Source organism: Lepidochelys olivacea (assembly GCF_965140295.1).
Source record: "Lepidochelys olivacea isolate rLepOli2 genome assembly, chromosome: 2".
NCBI classification, from domain to species: Eukaryota; Metazoa; Chordata; order Testudines; family Cheloniidae; genus Lepidochelys; species Lepidochelys olivacea.
The window spans coordinates 203,236,153-203,251,316 of record NC_140412.1 but is presented as its reverse complement, the minus strand read 5'-3'; the positions used below and the strand labels follow the sequence as shown (position 1 = coordinate 203,251,316).

Here is a 15,164-nt window from a genome sequence, read left to right as displayed (position 1 = left end):
AAAACAAACAAACAAATCCATCAGAGTGCCTCATTAAAGAACAGGACAAATCCCTCTTGTATAAGATATCAATATGATCTTTTTTTCAAGAAAACGGACTTTGTAAGATATTTCATGTTTGAGAGAGAGTACTGGTTGTGTAAAAGATGGGAGGGTGTTTTCATTCAGAAATTCCAAAAAGAAGTAATGCTTAGGATGTGTTATCAGAACTATAAATCAAGTAGTAAAAGTAAGTAAAAAGTAAACGTGGATCTTTTAGCCCTCTTTTTTGGAAAGAACCACCTTAGGTTAAACCCACACAATGAATTTTAGAAATATGCTTATTGAAATGATTTCTTTGTAAATACACTAAGAATCCGTTCTTTCAATCTGGAGAACATTTCTGGTGGGATATGTTTTACAGATTATATTGGTTACTTAAAGGTGAAAACCTCTGTTGTTTCTCAAATGCATAAGATGGCATGAGTTTCTTTTCAGTTGTATATTTGCAAATATTTTGTTTCTAAACAGAAACCTTCATATGATAACTGCCTGATATTGTTATATGAATAGTAAGATGTTTTATGTATAAATATATCAAAGCCATATGATGCTATAATGGATTACAGATATAAGTAGCCATTTGACTATATATTTATATTAATTAGGAAATTAGTTCAGCAACCCCTCACCAAACTCATGAAGATAAGAAAAACCTCTCTAAAGATTGGTAAAAAGAAAAGACAATACCTTTTTTGATGACCATTCAAGCTTAACAACTCTTTTTAAGAATTTAATTTCAAAAAGGTTATTTTGACAGCTGACTTTTAAAGAGAGTATGACGGGTCCCCCCTGGGGTGCCACTGAGCCTGCCTGACCCACCAGCCTGGGCTCCCTTTCACGCTGTGGTGCTGTGATAAGTTGCCAAGCTCTCCAGACTTGCTCTTTCACCAGCATACACACAAATAGTGACACACCCAGCTGCAGCTTCACACACATGCTGAGATCAGCTGTGCATGGGAAAGCTCAGCTAAAGACCTGCTCAGTTACTCAAGTGCACACATCCCTCTGGAGTGTAAACCCAGAAATTATACCATCTTGTGCTGCACAGGGAACTGTATGGCATAAGCTCATAAAATTTGCCCCCTCCCTCAATGTGGAGAGAGAGATGCAACCGCTTTCCGCCCGAAGTTATAATTTTCATACACTGGTTTTAGACAAAATAAAAACAAGTTCATTAACTACAAAAGATAGATTTTAAGTGATTATACATGATAGCAAACATATCGAAGCAGATTCTCTTAGTAAATAAACACCGCAAACTGAGCTTAACACGCTAGATACGTAAGATATAAATTAGCAAATTTTCACCCTGAGTGATAAACAGGCTGGCAGATTCTTAAGGCACAAGTTGCCTTGGCTTTCCCACGTTTTAATACACAGTATAAAAATCCCTCTAGCCTGGGATCATCTCTTCCCACAGTTCAGTCCTTGCCCCTCTGGTGTTTCCAGGTGTGCTGTTGTACAGAGAGTGAGGTACCATCATGCTGTCATTGTTCCCCTTTTAGATCTTCTCCCCACTTGCTGGAAAGCTCTTTTTCTGTGACCTGGGTCAAACAGTTCCCATTGTGTGGTGTTATCTCTGAGAGGTTTCTATTGTACACAGTTCCTGGGGTAATCCTTGTGCTTGTGTGAATTCCTTCAATAAACTATTAACATTGTATGGCCTTTTTACTGTTGTACCTGAAAGGCTGCTTGTGGGTGTTTTTCAACCTCACAACATGTTTCAATAACACAGACACAGCCAAACTTCAAAGCTTCCCATACAACAATAGCACATACAATCCAATGAGATATTAATGTCTAGCAGATGAAGACTTTTAGAATGATACCTCACAAGGCATACTTCGTACAAAACATATCCTAATTACATGGCAGTGATGAATATTGGGGTGCCAAAGTGTCACAGAGAACAGGATTGTTTGGATTCATATGAAACATCATTTCAGCTCCTCTTAAACCCTGAAGGAATGAAAGGGATATCTCAGAAAATTAACTGAATCAAAGAGTTAAAACTTTAAATGTAAAGATGTTCTGAGAATCACCCTTCACAAAGACAAAGGAAATGCAACTGTCAAGAAAGAATTACAACCCTAATACATATATGCATTAACACTGTGGCTCTGAAACTTTGTAGACTACTGTATCCCTGCCAGGAGTCTGATTTGTCTTGCGTACCCCCAAGTTTCACCTCACTTAAAAAATACTTGCTTACAAAATCAGACATAAAATAAGTGTCACAGCCACACTATTACTGAAAAATTGCTTATGTTCTCATTTTTACCATATAATTGTAAAATAAATCAATTGGAATATAAATATTGTACTTACATTTCAGTGTATAGTATACAGAGCAATATAAACAAATCATTGTACTGACTTCACTAGTGGCTTTATGTAGCCTGTTGTAAAACCAGGCAAATATGTAGGTGAGTTGATGTACTCCTTGGAAGACCTCTGAGTACCCCCAGGGGTACACGTAATCCTGGTTGAGAACCACTGCATTAACGGACTAAACATTCATAAGATGAAGAGGCTCCTAAGGATTTCCTGTGAAGCCATAGAGCCAGTGAAAGAATAACAGCATCCAGCTTTGAATCTAAACAAGCCTGAAGAGGTGTGTTTTCCTATGATTTCATGGAAACAGGAAGGAGAAAAGTATAAAACTATGAAGTGAGCACCCCCCTTTCTCTCACATATGCCCTCTGCTTAGATAGCAAGCACTCCACAATTCATCCTGTCCATCTCCACAAGTAAGCTGCCACAGACAGCTAAGAAAAACACAAAGACTCAAGAAGAAACAAATCCAAGGAACATCTTCCAAAGACTTCAACATGGATTGGTGAGAGGAAGTTAATGAAGACACTGCCCAGAGATTAGATTTTCAAACTCTTGTAATGGTTTTATTGGGATATGAGACTGTGGTAACCTAAAATGCTAACAGTTTCTTCTGTTAATCTCCAGATGGCTAAATCGTGTATTCCTGGAGACCAGGGCAAAACACTGGTAAACAGAGAAATAATTGGATTTAAGATTCTTAATATTTGTAACTGACTTGTGTTAAGTCAGATCTTTAAATGGCTTCTTCTAAGTAACGGATTAAAATATTTTGTTTCAATTTCATAGGATTTAGTTAAGATTGCTACTTTTGCCAACTATAAACTGTCTGGTTATTTATTAACCCCTGGCTCTTAAACAAATTCTTTTGCCCAATCATAAATAGTGTTAAAATACCTAAGAAGATACTGGATTCAAAATAATTCTGGGAAACAATATACTTTGGTCTTAACTTACCAAATGAAGAACATCCCCAAAAGCAGTCCACTCTCCAAAGTATAATCTCTATTAAATGCTCTCCATATAGAGACATACAGAAGAGCTTGTAACAGAAGTAATCAGTTTATCATGTGTTCTGTCATTTGTGGTGTTTTGTTTAATGTTTTAGTTTGCCTTTTTTTTTCTTTTTGGCTAATCTAGTGGCCATGGTTAATAATTGTGACTATTTTGCTTGGTCTTGCTCCTGGTCTCCCCTAAGGTAAAAGAATTCCTATGACTAAAATAATGGAAATTACATCCTCTGAGATAGTCTAATTAATAGCCTGTATCAATAATTCCATCTTTTAATTTTGGTTTCCCCTGATTTGGCAGTAAAAGAAACAAGTACCAAGAGTTGGCCTACCATTTCTTGTTTCTAGTCACTAAATGTTGCTCTGCATATTTGTTTGAGTTCACAAGGATCTAGGAAGTGGGAAGTGACTTTGATAGATCTCCTTTCTACATGCCAAATTTCTTAGCTGAACAGCAAGATTTCCTTCTCAAGACACCTTTTTGGTTTTTGTGAGGTGCTACATTTCTCTCCACTGCCTTGCTTTCTAAATCTGCAAAAGGTTATGAATTTAAGCTCTGAGGCTCGGGTATTGGAAGCGTTGTGTAGCTAAGGACTGATAGGTCAGATATCGAGTGACTGCTCATCCTCCATGGAAGCCCACAAAGCACTTTCAAAAGACGAATCAGGGAGTTTAAATTCATAACTTTGTTAGACACCAAAAATCATGGACTGAATAGACACACTGGATTTATGGCTTATAACAACAATGTATAACCCACTAACTACCTCCCCCAGTTGCCTTTCCCTCCTCCCCTATCTCCCCCCCTTCACCCCCAAGACTGGCGGGGAGTAAACAGGCCACTTCACCTTGAATGGTCCCTGGAAATGTGTGTGAACTACTCATGCTAAACAATCGGTTCCACCTTGTACTTAACTGTGACAATTCTGAGTACATTTCCCAGACCTGAAGAAGAGCTCTGTGTAAACTCAACAGCTTGTCTCTCTCATCCACAGAAGTTGTCCAATAAAAGATATTACTTCACCTACATTGTATCTCTAATATCCTGGGACCAACAGCTACAACAACACTGCATATTTCATTAGTATATCATTTACTATTATTATTTTATTATTAGCAGCAACATTAGGCCAATGGATGGTTGGACTGAGTAAGGGCTGCAAGATTTAACATATGAGTTTCGTTACTGTGCTGCTTCTGGCATCTTTGACTTTCTTTGGCCTTCCTAGATCCTCCATCCAACTCACCCGAATGCTCCCTGTAGTGCAGTGTACAAAACCCTTGAACCAGGAAAGGATTAATGGGCTGCTGGGGGCCCAATCAGCCCCACCCTGCAACATCTGAAACTGTGTTTGACTTCAATGGAGAAGCTAAAAAAGGAGAGACCAGCTCAGTTGCTGCTTGGCCTGGAGGGAGAGCAGCCCCTGAGTTCTCCTTGTGAGAGAAAAGGCTCACTGGGGTCAGGAACTGAGGAAGATTGTTGCCTGTCCCTGTGGAAAGAGAAAAGTTTGTTTTTTTGTGTTTATTTTGGACTTTGGGTACCCTGGAAGGGGGGTGGCTTATATGTGATCTAGCCAGAGGACGAAGTCTCCTCAACCTGGAAGATGTTGGAGGCTGGATTATCAGCTGAAAGTCCAGAAAAAAACTGAGACAGAGCCACTGCCCTATCGATCCATGCCATGGGGGAGGGAGGGTGCATGCTGGGAGAACACATGGTCACACTCTTCTACCACCCTGATTGCTTCTCACTCCTTTGCTGATGTTGCCACTTTTTGACGCTTCTCACTTCTGCAGTAATTACTTGGCTGCACCTAGCCCTCTCAGTGCTGTCTTATACTCCTCAAGGCCAATATTGCAACCTCCCCAAGCCTTATTTGTCACCTAAAGATCTTTATATGATTTTTGTGCACACTCTCTGTACTTACTATATTTCACACCCAATCAAGCTATCAGATAAAGTTAGTTAAGTGTTTTTAAAAAGCACGACTTAGATGAATCAGAGTAAGCTATTTTAAGGGACAAATGCTGACTCCCCAAAGTCTATGTTTAATTCAATGACTGTTACATTCACAGTTAACTTGAGTTACTGCACATTAATATAGCCCCATAAACTGCTGGATGCTGAATAAAACTAAGACCACGCACAAAATATTTTTATCTGATGTCCTACTAATATTAATTACTAATGGCACTGATAACTTACATTTGTTGTAATAGGACAATGTAGAGATTTTATTATTTAACTTACTTTAATGTGTTAATGTGAAAAAGTAAGTAAATATACTTTTGCAATTTTTTTGTTTCTACAACCACACAGTTTATTTGCTATATGAACTTAATGTATCCATATCTCCTTTGTGCACTTATTAAGGGACTGATACTGTTCCTGCAAGTCAGGGCTCCAGGATCTGATCCTAAGTGTGATACAAAAGTTCACTATAATGAATGTGATTTTCTAAGATTCTGTTCTATCAGTTTCATTAAGTAACTTGTATAGCACTGATAAAGCACACTATCTAACGTACACACATGATAGTATTGCTTTTGGAGATCGGAGTGTGATTTAGGAAACATCCAGCTGGGTCCGCTAGAGCCTGGGAAGATGCCTCAGAGATGTCATTTTGGCGGTGATGCACTTTCTCAGTATTATTTTTTATTTTCTGGGCTAGCTAATCATAGATTCACTGGAAGGCAGGATAGTGGGGATGAGAGGTGTTCGATGTGCTTTGACTTTTTGGATTCTGGAAGGAGTATTTGGAGAAATCTAGGGAAGCCTGAATAGCAGTGTTTGAAAAGGTTTGGCATTCTACGGCCTTCGCCAAGCACGAGTCCTAATAATGACAAGGTGGATGTGCTGAAAGTTGCTCACCAAAGAATACGAAGGACATGTCTACAGTATACAATTACGTCAACCTAAGTTACATCGCCATACAGCCACTGCAGTTGTTACAGCGCTTGTGCATGTGCACACCATGCTCCTTTTGTCAGCGGTGCGTGTCCTCACCAGCAGTGCTTGTATCAGTGCAGAGTGCAATGCATCCAGTGCAGGGTGTTTTGGAAAGTTTTTGCAATGCCTCATGGGGCTGAAATGAGTCCTGCTGGCATGACCGGGATCCTGGGGTCAACTTCCATAATGCAGTGCTTTCCATCCCATAATTTCATCTGCATCTCATAATAGTTTGCACCTCTTTTCAAAATCCCTGCAAACTCCTGCATCCCTTCTTGCTGTCCACCATCTGTGACAGACACATGGAGCCTGCACAGCTCTGTACTACTGTCGTGAGCATTGCAAGCCTGGGGTGCCTGATCCTGAAGCATTTGCAGAGGTGCAAGAGGAGCCACAGGGAATATGACAATTCCTTGGAGGCTAGATCGCTGTGGGACAGAGAGAAACAATTCAAGGTTGCTGGTGGCACTCAAGGAGCAGCTGGAGATGGTGGAGCGCCAGTTCTGGGCCCAAGAAACAGGCATCAGCTGGTGGGACCGCATTGCCATGCGGGTATGGGGTGATGAGCAGTGGCTGCAGAACTTTTCGATGTGCAAGGGCACATTCCTGGATCTGTGTGCAGAACCCGCCCCAGCCCTCCAGCCCAGGGACACCAAAATGAGAGCCTCAATGGCAGTGGAGAAGTGAATGGATTGCTACCGGTCAGTCAGGAATCAATTTGGAGTTGGGAAATCCAACATGGGAGCCATTTTCATGCAAGTGTGCAGAGCCGTTAATCACTTCCTGCTATGCAGCACTGTGACTCTGAGCAATGTGCAGAACATGGTGGATGGTTTTGCAGCAATGGGCTTCCTGATCATGACATCACCCAGAAAGTCCTCTTTAGTTTTTCGTAGCCGCTTTCTAATTCTGTGCAGCTGTTCAGCCGGCAATAACAAAGGAGGAGGCTGGGCTCCCAAGGTCCTATCTGTGAAGCCAAAATGCAACATTTTACAGAAGCAGTATTGTTTGCAACACACAGACCACTGATTCAGTGATTTAAAATACAGCCACTATTCACATACCTGTCACTAACTGGCTGACCCAGGCAAGCACAAGACCCCCAAAATGGTGAGAAACCACAGGGGCAGGGGAAATCAGTGTTCCAGGACTGTACTGTCCACTGGGCACGTGGCTCTTAGGGAGAGCCAGCACTGTAGGGGGTTCCTTAAAATCATTGCTGTCCTGACATTTTCCACAGGCTGTGTTCATTATGGAAGATATCTTGCTGCTGAGAGTGAGCAGAGAATCAAGGGAGGGTCTTCCTCAAGCCTGCAGCTTCTACCCTGGTCCTTATGTGGCTCACCTGTGTGCAGCAATGGTCGTCCCCCTGCCAGTGACGGCAGAGTGGTGTGGGAAAGTTACCCTTAATAGGGAAAGAAACAAAGCAGTTCTACCAAAGAACCTGCAGCAGCAGATTGTCCTGTATCTGCATGAGAGTTTCGTGGAGATCGCTGAGGCAGATTCACATGAAGTGAGGGAGTCGATCAACACCCTGTTCTGGCGCTCAGACTAGGCATGTGGTGGTACGCACATCATACAGACACAAGTCTGCTTTCTGCAACCCTCCTGCCCACAAAAACTCGCTTCAGTAATTCCCAAAATCAAAGCCACTTCCAAATTCCTCTCCTGTTTGTCCTTCGCCAACCTCTGACAGCTGTGACTGGCTAGCCTCCTCTGGGGTAGAGAAGAGCTCCTGGCTGCATGCATCTCTGACCTCCAATTCATCCTCTGCCTCTGGGTCCCCTCCCCCTTCACATCCTTGTCCAAGATTTCCTCCTCCTGGCTCAGGCCACTCTCAACTGGCATGCGAGCCACTGAAGTATCCACAGTGGCCTTTGCAGTGGAGGTGGGGTCGCCACCAAGTATTGCATCCAGCTCTTTGTAGAACTGGCAGCTCATGGGCGCAGCATCAGAGCGGTGATTTGCCTCCCGCACCTTCTGGTAGGCGTTCCATAGCTCCTTCACTTTGACCTGCACTGCAGTGTGTCCCAGTCATGGCCCCTTTCTGTCATGCATTGTGAAATCTGTCCATAGGTATCATAATTCCTATGGCTGGCGCACAGCTGGGACTGCACAGCCTCCTCTCCCCAAATGCTGATGAGGTCCAGCAGCTCGGCATTGCTCCAAGTGGGGGATCGTCTGGTTCATGGAGCAGACATGGTCACCTGGAAAGATGCACTGAGACCATTGCACACATCACCGAGCACACAGGAAGGGGACTTTCAAAATTCCCAAGGAATGTAAGGGGTAGGGGCTCCTTAAATTTAAGTTTGGTCACCTGAGGGCAATTCAGTACAGCTCAAACCGATGACCAGAGACGCAAGAATACGCATTGTGGGACACCTCCTGGAGGCCAATTGCCGGGCTGTAATCGATCAGGGTGTCTACACTGGCCTATCGCGGTGCTGTAAGGCCAGCGCAGAAAGCTCTACGCCTCTCGTCAGGGTGCTTTTTTAACTGTACTGCAACTGTGCAGTTTTTGCACACTAAGTGGCTTGGCAGTGTGTGCACCTCGGGAGTTACAGCGCAGAAAGCTGCTTCACTGCCCAGAAACTTGCCCATGTAGACAAGGCTTAAGTCGTTCTGCACTGCCACCTTATGAAGGTGCAGCATGCTTTCCACCTATGCATCCTGATAATCCTGCTAGGTTATGTAGAGGTGGTAGCAGGGCCGAAAGTAAGTCTAGGGACTTACTGGTACGGGCCTGGGCTGGGGCCGGCTCTGGCCCCCGGAAGGGGCGGGGCCTTGGGCAGAAGGGGTGGGGCTGGGGGAGGTCAGAGCCAGCCCCGGCCCACCCTGTACCGGCAAGTGCTTCCTTCCCCCTCCCCAAGGTAACAGCGGCAACCAGGGGCTCTGGCAGCGGGCTAAAAGGCCCTGGGCAGTAGCAGTGGCCAGAGCCCTGGGCCCTTTAAATTGTCCCCGGAGCCCCGCCACTGCTTCCCCATTGTTCCGGGGACAGGGCTCCGGGGACAAGGCTCCGGCCGCTACTACCACACCAGGCCCTTTAAATCGTCCCCGGAGCCTGCCAGAGCCCTGGGGAAGTGGTGGCAGGGCTCCGGGGACGATTTAAAGGGCTATGGGCTCGGCCATCGCTACCACCCCAGGCCCTTTAAATCGCCGCCCCAGCCCTGCTACCGCTACCCCAGGGCTCTGGCAGGGGGCTCCCTTTAAATTGCGCCTGGGGAAGCCGATCCACCCCGGTAGGGTGCACCGGCTCTTGCCGGTACACCGTACCGGGGCATACCGGCTTACTTTCACCTCTGTGTGGTGGCAAGGCTACACGTATGCTTCTCCCTGCCTCTCCCCTCCCTCTATTTGGAGTAGCTAGCATCCTACAGGCAATGAGGAGGCAGTAGCACAAGAAAACAGAGACTGCAGTTGTGGCTGGTCCAGTGTATGAGTGGTAATGACCCTCAACAGTCTGTTTTCAGAGACTTGATTGAATTGTTTCGCAAGATACCAATACAAAGTCACAAAACAGTCACAAAATGTTATCACAAGTGTTAGAATTCATGCTTAAAGCTTATTGCCTATTTTGTAATTTTTCAGCCTAAAGGAATTTCTCCAGATCCTAATTTTACTGATCTGTATGGAGTGGAGCAGATAGATGTTTCCGTCTTTCAAACAGTCAGTACGTGCATAGAACATAATTATCTAAACACCTTGTAAGTGTTTGCAGTATTGGAGCTTTAATCTTCATTTTATTCTCGGAATCATATGTAGAATCCAGTGCCCTAAATCTTAAAAAGTATGACATTTATCTCACAGAATCTGTGGCTTTCGTTATGCTGTTTCTCATTGGACTTTTTTTCTTTACTTTTCAGGTTGGCTTCATGAGCTGGGGAAACGTATAGAGTCTCCTTACTATGGCAATAATACATTAGGAGGCCCATCAATCAGAAGTGCCTATATAGCTGCCCTCTATTTCACTCTCAGCAGTCTCACCAGTGTTGGGTTTGGAAATGTTTCGGCCAATACTGATGCAGAAAAGATTTTCTCCATTTGCACAATGCTGATTGGGGGTAAGTAAAAATGTTTTGCAAAAAGTCAAATTTGAACGGGGAAAAAAGGCAATTTTAAACTATAATTTGAAATGAATTCAAGTAAAACACTCATCCTAAAATGCCATGTCCTTGATTAAATTTGAAATTTGTGAGCCATGATGTGGTACATTTTCATTAGCACAATAGCAAATTCAATGAATCTGAAACCTTTTTTTGGTATAGTAAACCAACAAACAATTGTCTGCAGGTCTCAATTTTTAATTGCAAGGGCAACAATAATATTGAATAAAATATGCCTGATCACTGTTGTAGATTAATATAAAAGCTGGAAGGGTTTTTGTTATATTTGGTCTTCTTATTGTTACCTGCTTTTGATTTATCTTGATAAAGGTTTGTTACTGTTGAAAAAATATTTGCTCATCGCAGCGGCTTTATTTCTGTTGAGTCAAACTCCCGCATCTCGCTCCAAGATTCCAAACTGGTTTCATCTTCAAAATGTGGTATACCTGGATCAGGATAAGTAACAGTAATAGAGAAAAGTGGAGAGAGAGTTCTGCAGGTTTTTATACATTTACTTTCATCTCTTCTCCAAAAATATTGGCATTAAAGCATAATACATATTTCACACAAATCAAAGGCAATGTTTGGCATGTGTGGAGGGAAGCAAAGTGAGTCACCATTAGACCTCTGTGCACCACATTGTTTTTCTGGCTGCTTAATTGTCCCGGATTTAGTGGTAAGTATTTTCACCAGTGAAGTTTCACTCCAAGCCTAGTCTTCATGACTCTTCTTGTCAGTTCAGCAATGTAAATTTCCACAGTATAAACTTGACAACTTGACACCAGAGACTATGGTACATGCTGAATACCACTGTAAATTATGAATTCACAGCATTCAGCAATGACATATAAAAATATAAAAAGCCTGATGAATTATCAGCTCTTTTTCATTGGCCTGGCAATAAGTAGCTGTAATTATAATGAGTCAGACAAGGAACAGTGTCTTATTAATTCCAGCAGTTTCATGAATGCTACAGTTAGTACAGTAATTAATTTGATTGATAACATACAATTTCAATGCTGAATAATAGTGAAAAGGTTAAATATTTAACCTTCAAGTGTTCCACATGCATTCAAGGTAGTCAAACAAAACTTTTTGTCGTGGAATACGTGGGGGGGGGGTTGTTTTTATTGAGGTAATCAAGAAATATCCATGAAGGGATGATGAAGATGGCAAGACTTCCAAAAACGTACCTTGGTAAAACATAAAGGAACCCTGTAACTGCCATATATTTCCTAGATAAAAGAATATTACTTATTTTCATTTCAAATATCAGTTCAGATGCTGGGGGGCAGTAGAGGGGGGGGTGTTTGTGTGTGTGTTTGTTTGTTTGTTTGTTTTTGGTTTAATTTGCAGACTTTATAATAATCAGAAGTTTATTTTTCATGTTAAGAGAAAAAGAGACTTAATTCTCCCTGCAGCTCATGGCTGTCTTTCGCTGAAGTCAGAGAGATTCATTTGAACTCTGTATGGTGCGGCACAAGGAATCAGGCCTCCAAACAGTTATTAGCTCTCAGAACACTACAACGAGTTAGTAACTAATTGGTGTGAGATGCAGATCTTGGGTTTAACTTTGAGAGATGTTTTCTTACACCTGGGTAGTGGGTCCACTGTGTGCATGTGGAGGGGGGAGTGTTGAGGAAATGCAGAGGGACTGTCAGATTCTATCAGGACTGTAATGCAGATGCAACAGAAGAAAACTGGTAGCTGAAACACAGATTGAGTCAAGGGTATGTTGGAAGAATAGGGAATGAGCTTAAATTCGGGAAGGGGCTGGATGGCAGCATATGTCAAGAAGAGAAGGAAGAAGAGGTTGATTTAGAGCACTTTTGACTGAAGGTTTGTGGAAATTTAAGTATGTGGGACATTATTTAGGGGACTCAGCAGAGAGGGTAAAGGGGGCAGTGGAGTTGTCATGGGGCAGTGGGAGGTAACAAACATGGTAGACAAAGGAACTTATCTTCACCTCAGTAGAATTTGTTGGGGACAAGAATATTCATCTACACTGTTTCAAGGCTTAAGGTATTTTTGTCTGACAAATGCGGTTCTTAGTGTGCCTTTGGTGTATATTTTTCCCAGATCTTATATTTTACTATACATTAATATGACTAAAGTCTTGAAAATTAATACTTTATTTATTTTGCAAGATACTTACCCTGGTGAGGCATTAATTAATACATCTGTTGGCTTCATATGGAGTGGATAGTATTTTTTTTAAAGTAGAAGGAATAATGTTTTCTGGGTGTCACTGCAGGGTAGGTCAGTTGGAAAAGTATATATCATTGACTAAAGTGTGAATTTATTACATCATTAAGAAAAGAATGATCTAGCCTTTATTAATAAAGTTCTGTAGGCTGGCAGATAAAGGAAAGGAGTACATTCAGGACAGAAAGAGCCTGTAATTTTTTCCTCTAAGAACTTTTCAAGCATGACCTCAAGAATTGGGGAGAAAAAATATTTATTGATTAAATGAGATGCTTCCTTATCTTAGGTTTATGAAACTTTGGTTGATGCTTATGAATTTTAAGTAATGTCTGTACTTCAAAAGTAGCCCTTATGTGCTGTGTATTGATTTTTATTTTATTGTACTGTGAAGTGGTATTCTTGTTTTATTATATCTGTTTGCTAGTTTTGATGTACTGATTTTGTATGAATTTTTCAATTATGGTGTAAGACAGATAAATAATCCTAGGAAAGAGAAAAATATCTTACTCCGTGCAATACGTGGTCCCAGAGTTGGGGGAGAAAGTAAGTGGATCATGCACAGATAGAATTTTCAAGATAAGTAAGATTGTTAGACTTTAGTAGATCCATCTTTCTGCTCTTGACAGGTGAACTTGCTTTCAGCAGCTGAGTCCAGATATATTACAGATTGCATTGTGATATTACTGTATTTGTTCAGCAGAACACTGCAATAGAGCAGCCAATATTACTGGACACTTTTGGCAACTGTGGGCTTAATCTTTCTGCCTCTGTTGCTCGTGTAAAATTGGGATAATACCACCCTCTCACTTCACAGGGGTGGTGTGAAGGTAAATTGATTCATATTTGGGAAGCTTTCCAATACTATACTGATAGTCCATTAGTCACATAGAAAAGTCCATTAAAAAATTAGTCATTCTGAATTCAGAGAAGGGTTTGAATAGCATGCAGCAAATAAGGCCTGAGGCCACACATTGAATGACGATAAAAAAAAATGTTTAAATAACTACCCAGTTAGAGAACATCGTAGCCACTGGAGATGGCCATGGTGGGGAAAGTGTCATTGCCCCCCCCCACACTTTTAAATAGGGGAGCATGTCCCCCCCACTTTTGAAAACCTGAACTCAACAGGGATGCAACAAGGGGGACAGCCTCCTGACCAGAGCAGGGTGGCATAACAGTGGATCACCTACCCAGCTGGCAAGGTGGAGGGGCAGCTGGGCCATATTTGAGTGAGTGGCATTGCAACCTGGTGTACAAGGTTGCAACACCACTGAAATTTGGCCCATTTTGATTGATTGCCCATTCCCACTTTTCCCAATGCCCATGGTGAACATTGTCCATCCTGTGCACTGAATGAGGGTCCCGTGGAAATAAATATTATGTGATCATGGAATTAAAGACACCCAGAAGGCATACACACGACTGTATGCATGGACAATCTGAGTCTGGCATTTCCTAACTGTTAGCTGCTTGACTTTGCAACAGCCATGTTCTTTTACCATAGGTTTTTTTTAATGGGGTGTGTGTGTGTGTGTGTTTAGATATTATGTATACACACACACACCATGTTCTCTCACTGTGCAGTCTCTCTCTTTCCATTGCAACATACTCATCCCATTTTACTGATTTGCTTGTATTGCCCTGATTTCATCTCAGATCACCTCTGAAACATTACAAATTTTATTGTCATAAATATAAAGGGAAGGGTAACCACCTTTCTGTATACAGTGCTATAAAATCCCTCTTGGCCAGAGGCAAAATCCTTTCACCTGTACAGGGTCAAGAAGCTAAGGTAACCCCCCTGGCACCTGACCCAAAATGGCCAATGAGGGGACAAGATTCTTTCAAATCTGGAGCGGGGACAAAAGGTTTTGTGTCTGTGCTATACCTTTGCCAGGAACAGATTAAGGATGCAATCCTTCCAACTCCTGTAAAGTTAGTAAGTAATCTAGCTAGAAAATGCATTAGATTTTCTTTTGTTTAATGGCTTGTAAAATTCACTGTGCTGGAGGAATGTGTATTCCTGTTTTTGTGTCTTAAGGTTTTGCCTAGAGGGATTCTCTGTTTTGAATCTGCCTGCCTGTGAGATTATCTTCCATTCTAATCTTACAGAGTTTTTCTTTTATCTTTGTTTTGTTCTTCTAATAAAGTTCTGTTTTTTAAGAATCTGATTGGGTTCTTAGGGTCCTAAGAAACCCAAGTTGGTCTGTGTTCAACTTGTTTATTCTCAAGCCTCTCCAGGAAAGGGGGTGTGTTGGGCTTGGGGGGATATTTTGCGGGAAGACGTCTCCAACTGGTCTCTTTCCCTGTTTTTTGTTTAAATCGCTTGGTGGTGGGAGCATAGGGTTCAAGGACAAGGCAAAGTTTGTACCTTGGGGAAGTGTTTAACCCAAGCTGGTAAGAATAAGTTAAGGGGGTCTTTCATGCAGGTCCCCACATCTGTACCCTAGAGTTCAGAGTGGGGAAGGAACCTTGACAGGTACTGTGCTTTGTTTAATTCTCTAATCTCCTTTCACAACA

At 42.1% G+C, this 15,164-nt stretch overlaps 1 protein-coding gene across 1 annotated transcript in view; it reads left to right on the top strand.

Moving 5' to 3' along the window:
* Positions 1-15,164, top strand: part of KCNH8 (potassium voltage-gated channel subfamily H member 8) — a gene marked incomplete at its 5' end in the record, with an annotated part of 388,500 nt that overhangs the window by 288,200 nt on the left and 85,136 nt on the right. Inside the window, one exon of the mRNA XM_084621376.1 lies at positions 10,200-10,397. Coding sequence (XP_084477502.1) covers positions 10,200-10,397 — 198 coding nt within the window. The remainder of the gene's footprint in view (positions 1-10,199; positions 10,398-15,164) is intronic.